Here is a 21,644-nt window from a genome sequence, read left to right on the forward strand (position 1 = left end):
TAACTATTTAGTTTAAATTTTCACTACCCAAATAAGTTCTTCACTGATCCATGACAGTAACTATAACCATGCCAACCTAAGAGTACCCCAGAGGCTTGTTAGGCATTCCCTGGATCTTTGTGCTTTTTGGAAAGAGCTAGCAAGGGAGATGTGCCAACTAGCACCCATATGGCTCCTACTCCATACTTATGACAGGGATCCCTCCTTCAGACATGCTCTGGGGGAACAAAATTAAATCCTTCAGTGTATATTTGTCATAAAAATTTGCCACTGATTAATGCTGTGTGAACACACACTCCAGCAGATTTTCAGTCTGCAGTGCTGTTAAGTGCAAAATCCAAAACCACAACAACATTGACGAGTGACCTCCTCACAATTGCTGTTCTTCCCTCAAAAGGGAGCTTTAGGGGCTTGGGGGAGGGCTTTCCTTTAACTTTTTTCCCCCAACCTCAATCATGTAATTTCCTCTAAATGTTCTGCACCTGAAAACTACCACTTCCTGTCTCTAAATCCTCTTGTGCAGAGTCACTTGTTTCTTAAGTCTGCTTTTTTTGGATCTGAAAAACTATGCCTTTTGCCTGCTTGTGCTATTAGCTGGACAGACTAGCTACCTCTGCCCCCGTTTCAAAATATGCATGATAAAAACACTTGGAAGCGCTAGACTTTTTCTTAGCCTATCTGGCTAAGGAACTGAATGTGGAGTTATCATAATATTATAAACACAAGCATTTAAGAAGGTTAATTACAAAGAACACAGACTACTATCTAAGGATGCTAAATACAGATGACGTTGCTCTATAAACTTAATTTCCCTCTGATCTGTTTCTTTAAGGCATCATAACAGTTTTAAACATTTTCTTCTAACACTGAAAGCAAAAGTAAAATACAAGTTAAAAGATTATTTTGAAACCTTTCTTTATCTCTGGAAAATAGAAACCTGATGGACAGTGGGCAACAAGATATTTCTGTATCTAAGTAATTTCTTCTGAAATGCATTTATAGGCCCAAGCATCTACTCTGCCTCAATGATGGCCCCACATTCTGCCTCCTGTGTTTCCTGTTAATGCTTTCCAGACCATCACTTTCACAATTTTAAATGGAATATGCAAAAGTACCCCTGTGTGCATTGATTATTACATGATGGTACAGGGCACCATATTTGTAAATTTTTACTGCAAATATATTCCTATCCTGGAGTAAAGACTATCCACTTTTCTCTCAGCAGTAAATTGACTTGCCAGATTCAATTAAAAAGAAACCAAATAGCCCTCCTTCTCCAAAATTCTGCATAAAAAAAGTAGGGATATGGCTGTAGGATATTCAGAAAATGAAAGAACTTATTTTAAAAGGAGGTTTTAAGTAGGGTTTTCCTGCTGGCCTCTCTCTCATCTTCTAATAAGATGAGATTTGTCAGCTTTAATTAGGTTCTGATCAATTTTCACTGTCAGCACGGGCAATAAGCATCAGAAAAATATTAGTTTGCTTGCAAACCCCAGCTGCTTATTTCTAACAAGTCAGGTTCTTTTTCTTCTTAGATACTGAGTGAACTTCTTGCTTTTTAATTTGACTGGGTTATGGAAAATTTATCTGTGATAAATTTAAACATACCCATATATGTACACAAAACAGAGTATTTCAAAACTGGAACAAGAACTATGAATAAAATAGAAATATATCTCTTTGTTGGGCTCATTTAACAACCTTCTATATCATAACACAGAAAATAATATAAACTAACCATCTGACTGATTGATTAAAGGCAACTTCAAAGCAGCACAGATTAAATTCCCTTGTGTAGGGGACAATATGCTACTGTAAGAATTTTTTTGACACTGGTAACACTTCTTTCCCCAGGCTTGCATGCCTCAACGTGAGAGCTCGGAATGACAATCGTTACACGTCACAGTAAAGGAAAGAATTTCTGCGCCGAGCATAATAATCCTCCTCAATCCTTCAACTTCAATAGTGAATGTCAAAACGTACCTGTGAACTTCTGGAGGTTCCCTCTGGATCTTGGAGCTTGCCTCCACAACCTCTTTGGCTACTTTTCCACTGTATTAAAACATGGATTAAATATTCAAGCCAATATTAAGAAAAGTTCATTGCATGCCAACACTTATAGATACATGAACAATTAAGTTACTTTCAAAAAAAAATCTAATATCAAAACAGCTATATAGTGCCTATGTAACTTTCCAGATTTAAAATCCTGTTGACCATTTATCTGCAAAATCATTCAAGAAAATCAAACTCTTCTGAGAGAACACTAGGTGTTACTACACCGCCCCACTAATATATCTCTGTTCCAGAGCTGCTCGGTAAAAGGGGAACTCAATCTCTACATATGAATCACAAATCTTAATTTTATAGCAACTATACCAGAAGTGGGACTCTGTTCTGGTGGTACTACTCTTTGACAGAGTTTGCATGAAGCCATCCATTTGTTTTAGAAAAGACTCTAGAGAAACACTAAAAATACTTTTCAATCCTAACCTGAATTAGGTTTGAACAGGTCCTCAAGAAGGAAAAGCCCTCAATTTGTCACAAATAATTACTGAAGCTTTCTCATACTTCCTAAAATGGTTAACCATGAAAAAGAAACAGCAATCACCCACCTGTACCGAAATCTACTGCCTTTGAAAAATATTTTGCTGCTGGACATAGTCTTGATCTGACTGGATTTTGCATACCTTGAAGAAAAAGAACAGAGGCTGTCACATTTTCAGCACAGAAGGAATTTGATGTGCAGAAACGAACAAGACCAACTACAAACTTCGTTATTTTTGTAGCACAGGGTAGCATTCAATAGTTGGCCTTTCCAATTTTTCATAGGCCTATATACAAATCTTAACATAAAGCTGCACACGAAACAATTTAGACAGTATAGAACGACTGAGCATAAAATAGTGAGTAGGAAAGCAAGAAAATAAAAGGCAGATGTTTCACCTCTAGGGACTTTAATTCATAGGATGAAGAAAAGACTGTAACAACCCAATAGCCCCTAGTACAAGTTCTCCTTAACACCATCATGTCTGCGGGAAGGTGTGGCTATTTTCACTTTCCCGCTAGTAAAACAAATAAGAAACAGTGAAACAGTAAAGGCTGTCTCCAAGAGCAGTTGCATTTCCCATGCCTCTATACAGTCAAGTTATAAGCAGGCAACATCATATTCTACTCCCTAAGCACAAAGTATGCAGCAACCTTTTATCAGAGCAATCAGGGTTTGACCTACTAAGATGACGTACAACCTCAGACACGGCATTTCCTTGACGTTCTGCGGTTTTGAAACGGCAAACTGATTTTACATCAACTCTCTCAACTCTTGGATCCTACAAGACAATCCTCTATGATTTATAGCTATTTGAAAATAATCACAGCAGTCAGCTCCGAGCTTGGATTGAGTCACGAATAAAGCTCTGTTTTTCAAAACATGCTGAAAGATCACAATCTTAGCTTAAATTGCAAGTCTCGAGCTCTGCTAGCAGAGGAAAGGCCCAAATATAATTAAGGCAAAGTGTCATTATCAGGAATTACGTGCAAGAACCTGGCTATGTCTGTTCTAATTAGAATATTAGAATATGCTGATATCATACAGTATGTAAATAGACAACTAGGCTGTAATATCTATAATGCTCTAAGTAACTAAGGATCCACAATGGCGTCTCTGACTGTACAAATACCTTTGCTGCTTATAAAACACTATTCTAGCTTTTATTGACAGATTTCTTTGGTTCCTTTGTTTCATGTTTGGAGGGTTTGGTTTTTTATTCCTTCTTCCATACTCTGCATATTAACTACTACTATTTCCCTATCAATCAGCCAACTTCCTGGCCATCAAATATCACTGCCATTCCCCATGTGACTAATATAGTCCTCTTTTCAGACCCACTGAAATGTAAACAGGCAAGATAATTTTACGCAATCACATGTTGAAGAAATAACCCCAAAGGAGTGCCCTGAAGCCATTTGGAAAGTAGAAGAGAGGAAAACATACATCTGTGACCAAAAGCTAAACAGTAAACGTTACAACCGTTCAACTATAAAAGCAACGAAATGATACTCCTATGAGCCCACCTCACACATCTTTACTTTGAGTACAAACTCCTCCCCTTCGGGTAGAGATAAGCAGAACTGTTCTTCTCAGTTCCCTGCATTTAGTTCTAGTAATATAAAACTGTTCAGACAAACAACATGCACTATTTTTCTACTTGCACACACTTCCAAGGGAAAACGTTTCCTGATGATCTTTTTATTAATTCAGTCTCAAGCAGAGTAGATGTTTACATAGAGAAGAATTAACAGCTGTATTGTAGCAGCTTGTATTTCCTGTTTTCTCATTGAATATTTTAATTGAGTAAATTGTATTGAATATATTATTGCATCAGTGTTAAAATAAAAGAAGGAATCTCCTCCAAAGTAAAGCAGGTAATTAACATTCGCATTAGGAAATACATTCTTTCTACTCAGTTAAAATCTACCTTTATAGCAGCGCCTGGTGTTGCTATGCTCCAGCAGAGAAACAACAATTTTTATAAAATATGCAAGATGCTGTACTGAGAGACTAAGCAGCAAGAATAAAACCTAAATTCCAAAGGGAAGTGTTAACAAACAAAGAGAAAGATCTAACAAAGTCACTTCAGGAAGGAGGGGCAGAAAAAATAAAGCCCAAGCACTTTTTAATGAGGAATTATTTTCAGGCTCTCTTCTGGAGAATAGGGAGGATGCTTCTTTTTTTCTGGTCAATTTACAGGCCACATATTTCCTAAACTAGACAGTTGTCAGCTTTCAAAACTGATCTAAGAATATTTTCATTTTTTAAACTCATTTTACAGAATTTGTAATCAACTCTCACTAAACATGGGATTTTACTGAGACAGCATTACCTACTTACTGGCAGAAGAGCCCAGAGAATTAAACATATCCCATAGTCTCTCCGGTTTTCAAGGTACTCAGCAGCAGGGCTAAGATTAACAGCTATGTTCCTAGGCATCAAGTATGGTATCCTGTCCATCCAACTTTGCACTACAGAGCTGCAGAAACAGGGTGCTGGAAGAAGTTTAATTCTTCACATCCCAAACCCCTCAGCATCTTTCTAATTTTAAACATTTTGTAATACTGGCTTGAAATGAAGTCACATTCTCTCTAACACGGGTATATTCTGTTCACGTTTTGAATCCTGATAACGAAACAGAGAACATTTCACACTGAGCTGCCCTCTACTGACATGAATATTACTTTATTACTTTTAGTATAGATAATACAGGTAAGTTTACTTACTTATAAAAAGCTTGGTTCTCTACCCCACACTTCCAAAGATGCTTGCAGGCTGCTGGTGTAGAAGTATGGAAGGACAGCATAGCCTTTTTCTAAGCACAAGGAAAAGAAGGGAAATAAAAGCAATGCAAACGTTGAATTCCGAAAGACTGAAGTAGCAGGAACTGACAGCAGCACCAAGAATTGGATGCCCTGAAGACGAAGTTTCTCTGTATAGCCGCAATCCACAGTTCACCCCCACCCATACGTACTTGATATCCCAACTGCCTGTGCAACTGCTTCAGAGATAAAAAGGGATGTTTTGAGGAGCTAGAGGAGCGGCTTCTGTGATAAATCTACTGACCACCTGCAGGCCAAAAGACAGGAAACAAAGTCTCTACGTTCACTATTCCTTGTTGCACAGCTGCTCTGCTGCTTACCATCCACTTTTCCCCTATTCATTATCCCCTGCTGTCAAATCCTTCCTGATACCACATACCCAGCCCCTGGCATCTCGGGCCTTATTTCCTTCTTCTGTTTTCTGTTCATCACCTTGCTGGGTGAAAGAACTCATTATAGCATGCAGTAGACAAAATCTCTAGATTTCAATGCTAATAAGTCAATGACAGGACTCCTAACTACCTAGATCAGACTCCGGTCCAGATGGCTAAGCAAGATATGAGGAGGTGATCCTATTCAGCTAAATCAAAAGATCTCATTCTGATCCAGGAATTAAGGCCTACCTGAATTTTTGATCATATACAGATGTCACTCATGCTTTAGACTGGGTGCATCTTTCAGGCTTTAAAAATCCAGCCATTAAAACTTGACTAGTCAAACAATCAAAAACATCAACAATCAGTGCAGCACTGCATGAAGGTTAAGGGACAAAACATCTGATCTCTTTGCAAATTAGACATTCTCTTGAAATCAATAATATTCGCGTTCTATTATACATTTTATCTACAATATGAAATAAAATTGTTTGTTTCAAAGTTTAAGATCACAGTTAAAAGATGATAGTATTATATTTTAATTGACTCTAAATTAAATACACTTTCTGTAAAAACATTAAACCTGACCTCTTTCTGAGCTCCAAACACATAAAAAGTCTTCCCTTCAAATTTCAATTTATAGACATCACACCTAAAAAGAGAAAAATAATTAAAGTATCAGAACAACAGTCAGAGCTACAGATATGCATGCAAATGTCACTGAGCCTCAAACCCAGGTAGGCTATCAAACAACAAAGAGCCTCATCAAAAGCCTAATAACCTTTAGCATAAAAGCCTGTACTATTCCAGTTTCCTTTAGAGGACAGAACATAAGCCCAGAGTGTTTGTTTTACATCCCTGTGCACCTTCAGAGAATTAACTCTGGCTGCTGGAAAAAGAGGAGAAATAAAAAGGAGGAGACAGAAGCTTAGTTCTGTAATACAGTCTAGAATTCCTTTTACTTCTTAAAAATCTCAGGATCTGTTAGGTAATTAAAAGTGAGGGAAGACTCTTAGCATGCAGATATTGCACAAGCAGGCATATGACTTTCCAGATGCAGGTACTTTCTACCAGCAACTTCTTATCCATATGCTTATTTGTTTATGGTTCTATATCACATATCATCTTGGTAACTGAGTACTTAAAAATATTAATGGTTAGTGAAGTCTATCTATTCTCAGAATCTTTGAGAATCTGTGGGTTAGGATAAGTGAAACCCGAAAACAAGAAAATCTCAAAGATGAGTTTGGATTTTTACTGATTGTTGCAAATTTCAGACAGTTCTTCAGAAAACAAAGTCCCAGGTATTAAAGGAACAGCATACTGCATCCAGATAAATCTCCTCAGATTGACCTTCCAATAGCCAGTGTAACAGTTCAGACAGCTTAAAGACTTTTCATCTGTCACTATTTCATTTTCTTGTTTACATGCCAGTGGACTAAATGAATACGCAGAGATCTCCAAAAGGACAAACTATCCTTCAGCAAAAACACGAAAAACAAAACAGAGTATACCTCAACTCCCCAAGTATGGCGATGTATGCTTGGCAAGTCATATTCACTCCTCCTTCCAGCACAGGATAATAATATGGTTATGCTGCCACTACACCAAAAGCGTAAACCACTTAAGTATTGTTACAAGGACTACCTGGGCTTAGCCCTAGGGAAACTACGGTGACAGTCCAGGAGAGTTAATCCACAGTACTTGACAGACACATTCCCAGTGCTCTCCACAGGGATATGAATAGTATAGAGAGGACTACGTTGAGATTTCTGAGTAGTCAGCTCTCAAGGAGGTTTCTACGGATAGGCCAGGAAAAGCCCAGCTCTATACGAAAAACTATCTCGCTATTTCTTTACCTCCTGCCCACCTCCTCCCACGCAACAGGCTGGCAGCACTGAGGCGAGGCAGCAACGTCCAAGCGACCACTCTCGGCATCTCTTTAGCAGCACAGCGAAAGGAGATGTCCTGATGTCTGAGCACGCCTGTGCTTACCCCACACTCCGCTGCTCAGGGCACAGCCACTATTTTTACAACACCTACCTCAATTATACATCTCTCTTAAGCGTGGCCATTGCTCGCCAACCAAGTCAAATATTTCACAGCAGGAGAAAAGGAACACCAGACAAAGACAGGGTGACTACCTAAGTGTCCTCCTCTTAAAAAAAAGAGGCTAAACAAAAAAAAAGAAAACAAAGGCGTTTACCTCTCCTCTTCTGCTTACCAAATAAGATCTTGTTTTCTCTTCTAATTGGAGAAAATTAATTGAATGAAGAAAAGGCAACATTTACAAGAGCCAAATAAAGATGCAGGTGGATACTCATAAACTTTTCCAGATATCTCTGCCAATAAGCCTCTCTAGCGATTTACAGCATAGTAGAGAGGGATGCTCAGCCAGAGAAGAGGTCTCATTTAATTTTAGAGTTGTGCATTGTGTGGACTAACTCAACCTCTGGAATAATTTTCTCTGGAAGAAGAGTAAGACTAAATTATTATAATTTTACTTCTCATCTAAGATGCTTTAAAATTGAAATATGATGGGATAGAAAAAGGAATATTCACTTAGTTCACCTTAAAGAAAATAAATACAGGTAAAGATACTAAGAAGAAAGGAAAAAGACGCTTGCACATATTATTCTACTCTTACTTCAAATGCTTACCACTTTAACAAATGAATTCTTTTATTCCCCTGGAAAACTACAAAACCTGCAGCCGTGAATCCTAAAAATGTAGTTGTCCCCGTTGAGTCCTTTAAAGAGAAAAAAGAAATATGTAAGTGTTGAGGTACTTCTTATTGATAGCATGAATTCTTACTTCGTTACAGACTACCTGCATTTTATTTTCATTTTAGAAATAAATTTTGCCTGCAAATTATACAGTTCTGAAGAGCAAAGATTGCTCTTGGCAGCATAGGCCTCATTCATTCTAGCCACTTAACTGAGTGACAGCATCTTGTGCTTTGTTTTTATTTACTTGTAGCTGATGTCACATAGGGAATCTCTAGGGATATTTACTGTTTTGGTGAAAACATACTTCTCTGTATTGTCCCATTCTTAAAAGTGCTGGCTAAACATAAACCAGCGATTCACATCTACTTCAACACTGCTGTTTTGGAGTTCACAACACCTTGTTCCTTTGTGACATTTCCAGTGATTACGTTGGAATTGTTGCTAACAGATAGCATTTACTGTAGTAAGCAAGTACTTAATTCTGGGTGGAAGTCAGAACATCTGCTGATATTTGCCTTTAAATTAGGAAAGACCATTTTTTACTTTCAACTCCCCAAGAAAAGTTTTGGCTCAAGTTTTCGGAGTAAAGATTCAGGTGAGTTTTATACTAGTTGGCTTCCCTGTCCATCCCAAGTTCCAGACCCTCACTATGCTAAAGTTAATCAGCCACTTTATTTTTTCATGTGATTTGTCAAGAAAATACCAGTATACAAAAACAGTGGTGCTGTTAGGGTGGCAGCCACAGAGTTGCGTAAGAAGATGTAAGGAGCCAAGAAAACATCCTGCTTTGCAGCCCACTTCCAAAAAGCTGGACAATTTTTTTCAAGCTCTCAGCATGGGCAATGAACCGCTGCATGTCCCCACATTATAAGCCTCCCTGCATGGGCAAAGAAGACATGATGCTGAGCCAATGCGGATTTTGTCAAGTGCCAGCATATGTCTCCATGATGCCCTCTGAAAATCTGCAGTATGGTTTGGAAGTAAAGTTTAGAGTCTCTGACTTCAGTGAGCTCTCGACCAGGCCCCGTATTCTCACACTAGGAGCACCATTTCTAACAATGTATATGTGAAATCAGCGCTTTAGATTAGAGCTGACCTTTTAAAGGTGCTCACCCTCAGAGCAGCTAAGCAGACAGCATTACATACTTCTGCTGTTCCACCAAAGTAGACGGCATATAAGCTAGAGTACAATCGAAAATAGCAGCTAAAATGTGAAGTAGACTTAAACAAACTCCAGATAAAGGTATTACAACGAAGATGTATGGGATAACCAGAACTGATAACTAAAATCACCTTCTTATAGAGAACTACAAAACAGTAAAGTGGTGGAATACCCAAAGGCATAACATGCATACCCAGTTCTCTCCTTTGTACATTTAGTTTCCTGCTCTTGCTAAGATTTGCCTATTTTGCTGGTATGTGAAATATTAACCTAGAAAGGCCTAACAAATTTTTGCAGCTTTTGGACAACAGTAGCAGTGAATTCTGAAAATCTTGGCAAACACAAAGTATTCCACACCCAGAGTATTTACCAAAACCTTTGCAGTAAATGCAAAGAAACGATCAATTATAACCAAAGCTTTTGCCCTAATACCCGATTACACTCTCCTGTGATATTCTCCTCCTTCTAGAATGAATTTTTGAGTTTTTTTGGACTGACACACAAATTTCAAGCAGTCAATGTTTCTCCAAGGCTGAAATGAAATCTGTAGTTACAGGGCAGGTTCTTTTATAAATTACTCCGTATTTGTGTCTGGATGAAAAAACAAACCAAACTAAAAACAAAAACCAAGCAATATCAATTCATTTAATGGCTAAAATTTTATTAAGTGTCATTGAAAAAACCTGTCACCTTGCAAGGATGAGGATCAACACCATAAGTTTCCAAAGAATGTGCTTTCAGGAGCAAGTTAAATTCAGCAACAGCTGGACTCTGACCTCTGAAATTACACAAGAAACAACAGTTTGACAACAAGAAGAAAACAGGAGAAAAGGCTTTTTGATTGGAGGCTTTAAATCCCTGAAAAAGGAGGGTAAAAATTCTACTTAAATATGAACAACTTCAAGCATGTTCTATTTATAATATAAAGACAGGAAACTTTCACATGATTTCTGTTGCTGACTTGTCCAACGCTTGATCTTCTCGGGTAAGTTATGATGTTTTTTGCTTGTTTCCAGGAGACTACCACATTATGCAGTTAACCAGAGTTCTCCAATGTCCTGCAAGTATTTGTTATCTTTTGATGTGCATGGAAGTCAACCTGAGTGCAAAATAAACCTCTGCATCTTTTTTCCACAAACCCTTGCCCCTAAATTCATTTAAAAGGATTGACCAGATTAACAAACATTCCTTCCAGCTCAGGGTATAAACAAGGTAATCATATTACACTGTCTACTGAGACGCATGCCTAATTATAGCAGTGCCTGTTACCATCATGATAGCTTAGAATCTGTCAGCATTTCCATTATATGCCCCTATTTTTAGGGTGTCTATAATCAAGCGTGAACATATACTGAAGCCTGAAACATGGCACTCAAGGCTTAAATTCTGGAGGAAATTTTTATTACTTTGTTTTAGCTCCTCTAACTCCTGCTTTTATAACAAGCGCTCACAGAGATTTTGAAGCCCAGTTTGTCAACGAAATGTATTATTTTATTTAGATGCTTGCACAACTACGGTATGTGATTCTGATGGAAATATCACTTTGCAACAACGAGCAGTGCTTAAGAAACCTTTAGAAAGCCAGGTCTCACAAAGGCTTCTCATACAAGTCATCCAGAAAACGAGGCATGGACAAATCTATAAGGAACACAATAACAGTCATACTAAGTCAAACCCCTGCGTTTCAGGGTCCAGCTTCACTCAGGAACAGGAACTGAAAGAGCTCTGTGCACCCACATAGAATAATTTCCCTGCAGGAGTCTCTCTGCCATTCTTTAATAGAAAAAAAAGCAGCCAACATGGACATAAGAGATTCCATATCCTCCCCAAAGTTCAGTTTAACTCTGCAGATGATGTCTAGCATACTTGCAGATGTCAAATTCTGTTTTGAAACCTACCAAAATGATGCCCTGTGGCAATATCAGCAGCAATAACCTTTTCTGTCACAAGGTTCTAATTCATTTTTTTTGGTACGCCACTGCTTCCCAGTCAGTCCCATGATACTACTTCGGCTTTCTCTCAGGCTTTTGGTCTTGCTTGTCACTACATTATTTGCATTTTATTTCAGATCACATTGTTGTTGTTATTTAGCTTTTAAAGAAAAAACAAACAAGATAAGTGCTCTTCTTTCTCCCTCCCTTTTTGGTCTCTGTTTCTCACCATTTTCCAGTGGAGAAGAAAAGCTAACAAGCAGAAAATCAAAAATTGTCAACAAGCACTTACATAGCTAAATACTGAAGGAGAAGATAGCATGAGAGTTGCAGAACAAAATAAAATTATTTACTTTTTTTTCCAATCACAACTTTTTGATGGTTCTACTAAACTGTTCTTCCCTCCCCTCGATGCTAATAGACCACAAAAGTTGCGACAGATTGTAAACGAGCTTTAGGAATGCTACAAGTTTCCTTCATGTACCTACCAACTTGTACAGGATAGAAGTAATTAACCGAATTAACCAAAATTACTTGGACTACTTGTGTTGCATAAAGAAAAGCCAAACAGAAATCAGGATTGATTGTTTAATGGGAATTGGCCCCTTACTGAAAAATAACATCATAAAATGCATTGATTTCCTAACTCTCTTTGCTGGTAAAAAGGAAAGTAATCAGTCTTCTAGTCTGAAAGGACTTAAAAGTGACAGATAGTTTGGAACAATGTAATTTGGCTGTTTTGTTTGTTTGGTTTGGGCATTTCCAGAAAGGAAACACATTATTAAATGATAATTATTATTAAAGTAAGGAAATACATTAAAAAATGACCAACACGTTCTCCTCACGCAGAACCTCTGACAATATACAGTCTTTGCGCATATCAAGCTGAATGAACTGGGATACTTGAAAATAAAGCAGAATACATGGACAAGTTTCAGCTTACTGGATTACAGGCAAATTGAAATGGCTACTGTGTAAAAGAAAGTTAAAAGAAAAGTGCCAAGTAGAGTCTTTTTAGAATCAACTACAATATCAAATGAAAAAATTCTGATTCATCCCTTTTCAAGGGGAATAACATCCAAGCCTTGATGACATGCTTTTCATCTGCACCCTAGTAATGAAATTTTACATACTAAATAAAAAGGTGTCTACAGCAAATCCTATCACCAAAGGAAAGCCAACATTTCATACTGACCACTGATTTATCATTAGATACTCCTTGACTGGCTTTGTTAAAAAGCCTTTAAAAGTTTCTACTTGTAAAAGCCTTACACATAAACATGCAGGGTTTCCTCACCCGTGCAAATGTTTCCACCAATGCCTCTTACAGTGGAAAAACAGGGAACATTGTTAGCCAATGCATCTTCGATATGTATTAATTCAATTCTCTTAGAAGAGTCAGGTCAGCATGTGCAGTAGCTCCAGCTCACCTTACGTGACTATCCAACCTAATCAGCATGTATTCAGCATTAAAATGAAGATGCATTCCTTTTCCAGCTGTTGCAACCAGTTTAGTACCCAGCTTCAGCATGCTCCACTGCCCTACTCAATAGGACAAATAACATATTATTGAAAAAGTTTCTGTATACCATACAAATAATGAAATACGATTATTTGTGAAATTAGAGCTCCAAAGCTATTAGTTGTGAATTATTCATTAACCCTAGGAATCAATCAATCTAAACATTCCTAATAAAATTTTAATGAAAAAATACTTTAACAGAAGACTGAAAAATCTGCAACGTTGTGTTTTTTCCTTTAGGCTCGTGACCAGTACACGCTAAGGTATGTACAAGGTCTGTTTATTCCCCAAAGAGCCTCCCTCTGAAGCTTTTCGAAGGCCAGGAAACTCAGTGGGATATACTTTCCAGGGCGTGCCACAGAAATGATCTGCTTCTTCTTCTGGCTCTTCACACTAATTCACTCTAGCATTTTTTTCCCTTTCATTCTTCCCATTTGAACTATATATCTGTTACTGAAGTTAGAGTCTAAGTCAAGAATGAGATACCACAGGATTATTGAGCCTTAACTCCTTTAAAACAACAGAGAAATTTATATACCATTTACAGCAAAGCAAAACGCATTCTCAATTTAATTCTCTGCAGCTGGCTTCCTGAATGACCCTGGTCAAGTCACTTCATTTACCTAGTCTTACTGATTTTAAAAGTATTCAGACCTACTAACAAAAAGCATAATTATTGTCCATCCTTTGCCTCATCTGTATGCCACACAAAGTTACCTGCTGCAGAATACACTAGCAATACAATTCCTTAGCATGCTCCCTACAGGAGTCATTTCTCAATATTTATGGTCTTGCAAAGTGTTTAAATGCAATCAGTTCAAAGAATAAAAAAGCATGCTCATAATGATCTGACTTATAGAAACATGATGAAACACCTGCATTCAGAGTGGGAAAAAGCACAAGCCATAAAGCTTTAAATAACATAGGCTCAATCTCCATCAAATACCCTTTGCCTTGCCCTGCAACTGTGGGCACCCTTCACTGGAGTCTTAAGAGAGACAACAGTGACTACTTGGACTACTTAGACAATCCATCTATGAAAGATTCTCTTTGTTATATCTCACATCATGTACATAATATCCTTCAGTAGAAAAGGAATACTCTGAGTTTCCTTTAAAGCTTAAAAAGCCAGAAATCTGCATAAAGAATTAACAGGTTTAATTACAACATACACAGGTCACAGAACCACTTACACCAAATGGTTGGGTTAAATCTTACTATGAGCAGTTGAGACTCTAGGAGCTATATGATCATGGTGCTCAATTTCTTCAGTGATTTTTTTAGTTTTCCTCTAAGCTTGGGAGATTTTGGCAGACGATAAGGCTCTTTAAAATACAGCCTTTCTGCTTGTATTTTTAGTTATCAGTACAGGTGCTAAAGAGGACTTATTCATATCGAAACACAAATGTGTTAATACTAATATTAATAATCCATAATATCAAAGAAAAGCACTGAAAGAGGATATTGGTAACTGAAATGCCGTTTTATTAGCCCTGTGGCTCAGTCTGTCAGAAGAGCAAAGCACTTGGCACATCTCCTAAGCAATGGCACTGCTTCTTTTAGCACGGCTCTGGCCACAGGTATCAGGAAAGAGCTTTAAACTGGTCTGCACATGACAAGAAAGATTTCCACCTGGTAAGCAGCTGAATTGCTGAAAAGTTGCTGGGACATATAAAACCCAGAAAATTTCAGAACACCCAAATATCGGTTGGAACTTGTATTACAAATTTTTTTTTTTTCTCCTAGAAAGAATTCTAGGATGATAAAAATCTAACTAATTCCTTTAAATGAAAAATCAGCCTCCCTTACTGGATCTACTGAATGTTTAATAGTTTAATTTTACACCATGCTGTCTGTAATAACATGTGCCACTTATGTAACTCCTTCTACCAGAACATTTCAAACTACTTGTCTCAGCCTGATCCCTGAAGCCACACAGTACCTCTAAAATCTATGCTGAGATACTTAGATTTCAACATTACTCTATAAACTGATGTAGTGATGTGAAGAGCTTTACGCCTATTCAAGAAAAGGAGCACGTTTATAGTGCAGATGCCATTTTGATTTCTCTATTATTCATTTAAAATCTATTCCCATGATACCAAGACATGTCTTGAGCTCTGTATTAGTTAATAGCATAGTAAACTGACCCCTGCTAGCCCAAATATACCTTACCCCTAACCACTCCCCCCCTCCCCACCCCCAGGAAAGAAGTCAGGGGGAAAAATAGGTCCATTCAGTTGATGAAGAAATCCCTACCTTCTGGAAACTGGCACGTACAGCTGAATTCAGCAATACTTACACTAAATAGCAGAACCTGAATCCACACCTCACTTCATGTCACATGGCTAATAACTAGCTTGGAAAAGAAAACAATTGTAGTTGCTGAGCATGATGAGGACCACTTTCCAGAAAGAAACAAAGAAACAGAAAAGCTTTCCTGGGAATATAGAACCTAAAGAATGATCAAACAAAGTTTATGATAAAAACATGTGTATTTTTCAATTCAAGTAAAGTATCCCTGCTACTGAATAGAACACGCTATTAGGAATTCCTATTAAAAGAAAAACTACCTGCATTATCTTTTTTTTTTTTTTTACTTTCTTTTTATATCAAATAGAGCTTTGGGAAGAGAGAAGGGAAAAGACATCTGTTTCGTCTGTAAAGTGTCTCCCTCTAGACAAGTACTCAAATTGCGATGTCTATAAAAATGCCTGCTCAGGAAAAGTTGCTCCCACCCTACAGCTTCTAGAAATGCTCTCTGTGCTGTGTAAACAGCAATCCAAAGAACAGGCATTTTTAGGAAGCACATCCACAACTACAGGTACAGCTTGTTTATTTTAATTGGTTTTAAAAATACTTCTGTATGAAAAATATAATAATGGTTCAGAAGAACTAATCTTTGAGGAATGCAACACATCGTTCTTCAGGAAAAGGACTAAGTAACCAGAAGAGCTCTTTTATTTCAAATTTTTAATAAATGCTTCATTCATCTCAGTGAAATTATGACTGTTAAGAGGAATTAAGGAGAGGAAGAAGGATGACTTTATCAAGAAACAAAAAAGTAGGAAACTACAGCCAAACAAAGTATTAATTGATTACAGGAAGTACAACGCCATGTTAGTATCGTACTACTAAGTTAGAAAGAATTGCATAATTTTGAAGTTGCAGGCCCAGAGATATCCTTAAACACATACAGGTCTGCTAAGAAGTCTAAACTAGTATCAGGCTTAATAAACATAGGTTGAAATGCGATAGTCTTCAAGATGTTTCAGCACTTGTTCATGCCATGTTATGGCTTATGAGGATCACTTGCAAACGTGGAGGGGGGCTGGGGGGGCATATTTCTTGCTAAAGAGGTCTATCTGTTTCGACAGAACTCCACCAAATTCATTCTACCTACATCAAACAAAACAGAAGTAGAAGCCTGCTAGTCCAAACTGGAACGGGAATGCATAAAGACACCATACATACTACTGAGTCATTCAAACATATAACCAAGCAGTTTTCTTGACCTCATGCAAGGCATTTGTGTTTGCTGCTCCTTTATTACCATTTTGACAACATACAGTATTTTTTAAAAGTATAGCAAAACTACTGGACATGTTGAGCACAACGACAAGAGAAACGTAAATTCATTTTTAGTGATCATTTGTGATAAATTTCTGATATCGCAAAAGTAAAAGGCTGGATGCAGTTCTGTTAAATGTAGAAAGAATCTAAATCTTTAACAGGCAAAGGCTTCAATAACCTTAAGCGTCATCATCGTCCTTTACAGACGACAGTTCTTTTCAGTCTAGGAGATTCCAGTCTCCTTCCCAAACAACCAAGAAACCCCACAAATTTCTTTTTGCCCACCAGTCATCTAAAAAAAGTCCACTTGTTTTAACAGTTTTCTGATATAAATAAAGTTTCTAATCCAATAGTCACTACTTGAATCTCAAGCAAAAAAGAATCTTTTGTTAAAACAGCAATTTTATAAGAAATAACATGATTAAGCATAGAAGTACTAGAGGCCGGTGCATTTAGGGGTCTATCTTCTTTCAAAATAAGGATTGCTATTAAAATATTTCTCATTCTCAGTTACTTTTTCTTCAACACTATTAGCAGCAAAGCTTACAGGACATCATGCAGTTGTAACTACCTAATGAGATCAGGGAATAAAATCAGCTGCTTTTTTTTTTTCCGAATATTTTAAAAACAATCTTAGGAATTTCTTTCCATAAACAGGAATAGATCAGAGAATAAATCCACAGACACCACATTTCTCAACAAAACATCACTAGCTTGTTAACGAAAACAAAAAGGCCTCTGAGAGCCTTAAATACTAAAAAAATATTTTAAAAGCTTACAAACTCAGGAACCACTAAGAGTAATAAAAGCCAGACTATCAGAGTTTGCCAACCTGTAGCTGCTGAAGTGCACAGAGCTTGCATACAGCTCAGCTGCATTTCCCAGGACAAAGCTATAAACATATGGGCTATCAGCAACACTGTGCCAACGTACAGCCTGGTGCATAAATCCAAATTCCTACAGTGGGAAACAAATGAGCCAGCACAGGCTGTCAAGGCTGAAATTGAGAGGACATCCAGTACCGCCCCAGGCTGTAATGCAGGTGGGATCCTGAGCAGCTGTTATTACTGTCTGCCTGTGAATCCTCCCTACATATCCCCCTCCTCTCAGCTTGCCAAAGTACTTGGTATACTTTTTATGGATGAGAGCTTTAAAGACTTTGGCATGTGGCTCCTCAGGTGTGGAAGTCAGCTCTCCCTGCTGCATCCCAGTCCCTGCTCATTTCCAAAATCTTCCTCCTCCATGTGAACTTCAACAGATTCTAGATCCTCAGCAAATCAACTTAGGTTTCTTATAACATGACTTGCAAGTTTTGAAGCATACCGTAAGCCCTTCCATTTGGATTCCCTTCATGTACCTGAGGCTGTTAGATACTAAAGTGATTAGGATAGTATCAGAAATGAAATACAAAGAGTAGATGACTGCCAGCATTAAATGCATAAAAGCAGATAATACATAGTTTTACTTGCAAGAAGCTCTTAAATGCCATGTAAGATCCACCTTATCCTGCAGCTGCTAAATGAGAACTTAGTTTTAGCAGTTTTGAATGTGTTCAACTGCATGCAAGACATTTGCTTTAATCCAGATCAAATCATATTAACACCCACAAATATAAACATTTTCTAATGGCCCCTGCCCAGTCTTTTAGGATAGCCTCCCAGAATATATATTCTGACAGTAACATTTGTTGTTACGCTTGCCAATGGCTCCACTGGCAGCTCCACGTCTGCATTGAGGTGCAGAGCCACATTAGCATAGACTGTGAAATCCTGTACTCCTTCTGCTGACAACAGAATCTGAGCGCTCAAGATAATTGATAGTATTGTGAAAGCAGTAAAATAAATGTTAGAGCAATGGAATAAAGGTCAAAATGCTCAAATCACCACTGACTAGCGCAGATGAGGCAGTAAGGGCTAAAAATGTTAAATGCCTTTCAAGTCAAGTTGAAACAACACTCCTTATTTAGCTTGAATAAAATACAAGCTTTAATTTGTTAGTCTGATTTTCAAGAAAATATTACCCTTTAGCTTATAAAGGTTGAGTCTGGCCAGGGATGTGAAGGGTACAAGAAGGGCTTCTACAAGCACATAAGCAACAAAAGGAAAGCTAGGGAAAAAGTGGGCCCACTGTTAAATGGGGCAGGGGACCTGGTGACAAACGATGGGGAAAAGGCCAAGGTACTCAATACCTTCTTCACCTCAGTCTTCACTGGTAGGATCTGCCTTCAGGAATCTCAGGCCCATGAAACCAGAGGGAATGTCTAGAGCAATGAAGACTTACCCTCAGTGGAAGAGGAACATGTTAAGGAACATTTAAACAAACTGGACATACACAAGTCCATGAAACCCCACAGGATGCACTCACAACTACTGAGGGAGCTGGCTGATGTCATGTCATGCTCTACCATCTTTGAAACATCATGGCAATAAGAGGAGGTTTCTGAGGACTGGAAGCAAGCAAACGTCACTCCTATCTTCAAAAAGGGCGAGAAGGAGGATCTGGAGAACTACAGACTGGTCACCCTCACCTTGACTGCCGGGAAGGTGACAGAGCAAATCCTCCTAGATACCGTTTCGAAGTACACGAAGAACAAAAAAGTCATTGGGAGTAGTCAGCGTGGATTCACCAAGGGGAAATCATGCTTAAACAATCTGATAGCCTTCTCTGATGGAACAACTGGCTGGGTAGATGAGGGGACACCAGTGGATGTTGTCTACCTTGACTTCAGCAAGGCTTTTGACGCTGTCTCCCATCACGTCCTCACACATAAGTTTAGGAAGCGCAGGCTGCATGAGTGGACAGTTAAGTGGATCGAGAAGTGGCTGAACGGCAGGACTCAGAGGGCTGTGATCACAAGCACAGAGTCTGACTGGAGGCCTGGAGGTAGCGGTGTCGTCCAGGGGTCAGTGCTGGGTCCAGTGTTGTTCAACGTATTCCTCAATGACCTGGAGGAAGGCACAGAGTGCACCCTCAGCTAGTTTGCTGATGACACTAAACTGGGAGGAGTGGCTGACACCCCAGAAGGCTGTGCGGCCGTTCAGAGGGACCTGGACAGGCTGGAGAGTCGGGCAGAGAACCACCTCAGGAAGTTCAACACAGGCAAGTGCACGGTCCTACGTCTAGGGAGGAACAACCCCATGCCCCTGGACAGGCTGGCAGCTGACCTGCTGGAAAGCGGCTCTGCAGACAAGGACCTGGGAGTCCTGATGGACAACGAGTTGACCACGAGGCAGCAACGTGTCCTTGTGGCCAAGAAGGCCAATGGTCTCCTGGGGTGCGTTAGGCAGAGTGTTGCCAGCAGGCCGAGGGAGGTGAGCCTCCCCTCTGCTCAGCCTTGGCGAGGCCTCACCTGGAGCGCTGTGTCCGGTTCTGGGCTCCCCAGTACGAGAGAGACGTGGCGCCGCTGGAGAGAGTCCAGCAGAGGGCTACAAAGATGATGAGGGGCCTGGAGCATCTCTCCTGTGAGGAAAGGCTGAGGGAGCCGTGACTCTTCAGCCTGGAGAAGAGAAGACTGAGGGGGGATCTGATCAGTGTGTATAAGTACCTGAAGGGAGGGTGTCAAGAGGCTGGGGCCAGTCTCTTCTCCGTGGAGCCCAGCGGCAGGACAAGAGGCAACGGGCACAAACTGAAACACAGGAAGGTCTGTCTGAACATGAGGCAAAACTTCTTTCCTGTGAAGGTGACAGAGCACTGGAACAGGTTGCCCAGAGAGGTTGCGGCGTCTCCTTCGCTGGAGATATTCAAAAGCTGTCCGGACACAATCCTGTGCAAGGTGCTTTAGGTGACCCTGCATGAGCAAGGGGGTTGGACTAGATGATCTCCAGAGGTCCCTTCCAACCATGCTACAATTCTGTGACTCTTTTCAGTGGTATTTAGTAAAACGGCAAGAGACAACGCACAAAATGAAACACAGAAAGTTCCATCTGAATATAAGAAAATACCTCTTCACTGTAAGGGTGGTTTAACGCTGGCACAGGTTTTCTAGAGAGGCTGTGGAGGCTCCATCCTGGCAAATAATCAAAACCCAGCTGAGCATGGTCCTGGGCAACCTGCTCTATGCGACCCTGCTTAAGCAAAGGGTTTGGACCAGATAAAGTCACCTCCAGAGGTGACTTCCAACCTCAACTATTCCATGATTCTGTGGTAAGTACTTGTCAAAAGCCAAGGACTTCTATGAGATAAGCATATCTTCCATGAAAGGGAGATTTGTATATAGAAGGGATTTTTGTCTTGAAAAAGGGAAAAAGGAGCATGAATGCACTAAAAATATCTCAGATATCTTACTATTCTACAGCAAATTCCACAATTATAGTAACATGGAAGTCCATTTGGAACTAGTACTGACACATGCAGACTATGTATGAACTCTGTTAAGAGGAGGCCATAAAATCAAACAACAAGAGCTAGAACCAGAATTAGGCCAACAGCTAATGTAGGTTGCTCAAAAAAAAACAATACTAATTCCGTCACAGAAAAAATACATCTATTTAGGGAACCTGTGAAAGATACAAATCCCTCTTGATGCATTATTTAAAAAAAAGGGGGAAAAAAGGCAAATACTCAAATCCCAAAGAGATTATTTGAAAATAATCTGAGTGAGCATATACAAAAAAAAAAAAAAAAGAGGAAGAAAAAGCAGCAATCCTAGCTTGAAGAATTTTCTCACTCAACTTCCTTCCTCCTCCTCCTCCTCCATCTAGCAGATTTCATGGTTGTGCTTAACCTCATCTGATGTGTTAGTTCCTTTATTTTTCTAGATCTACACACTATTCTTACCATATTTTTGTTAAATTGGTAGCTTTTAGTCACTAGAAATAAAAATGAGCTATGACTTTACATATTGAACACCCTGTAGCGTATTAAATATCCTCAATCCTGCCAAAATATGTGAGAACTGAACATGTGGTTCCATGTACCTTTTGCATGGAAGTCAAGAAAAATAAGTTATTTTTAACTCAGATCATTTAACTGATGTGATTT

General features: G+C 38.9%; 1 protein-coding gene across 4 annotated transcripts in view; it reads right to left on the minus strand.

Moving 5' to 3' along the window:
* The window catches only part of FRMD3 (FERM domain containing 3), a 139,834-nt gene that overhangs the window by 20,759 nt on the left and 97,431 nt on the right, over positions 1-21,644 (minus strand). For all 4 annotated transcript variants that reach the window (XM_068928263.1, XM_068928262.1, XM_068928261.1 and 1 more), the window contains 6 exons: positions 10,329-10,416; positions 8,408-8,496; positions 6,336-6,399; positions 5,278-5,366; positions 2,616-2,690; positions 1,984-2,052 (listed from right to left, as the gene is read on the minus strand). In XM_068928263.1, coding sequence (XP_068784364.1) covers positions 1,984-2,052; positions 2,616-2,690; positions 5,278-5,366; positions 6,336-6,399; positions 8,408-8,496; positions 10,329-10,416 — 474 coding nt within the window. The remainder of the gene's footprint in view (positions 1-1,983; positions 2,053-2,615; positions 2,691-5,277; positions 5,367-6,335; positions 6,400-8,407; positions 8,497-10,328; positions 10,417-21,644) is intronic.

Source organism: Struthio camelus, chromosome Z (assembly GCF_040807025.1).
Source record: "Struthio camelus isolate bStrCam1 chromosome Z, bStrCam1.hap1, whole genome shotgun sequence".
Classification (NCBI taxonomy): domain Eukaryota; kingdom Metazoa; phylum Chordata; class Aves; order Struthioniformes; family Struthionidae; genus Struthio; species Struthio camelus.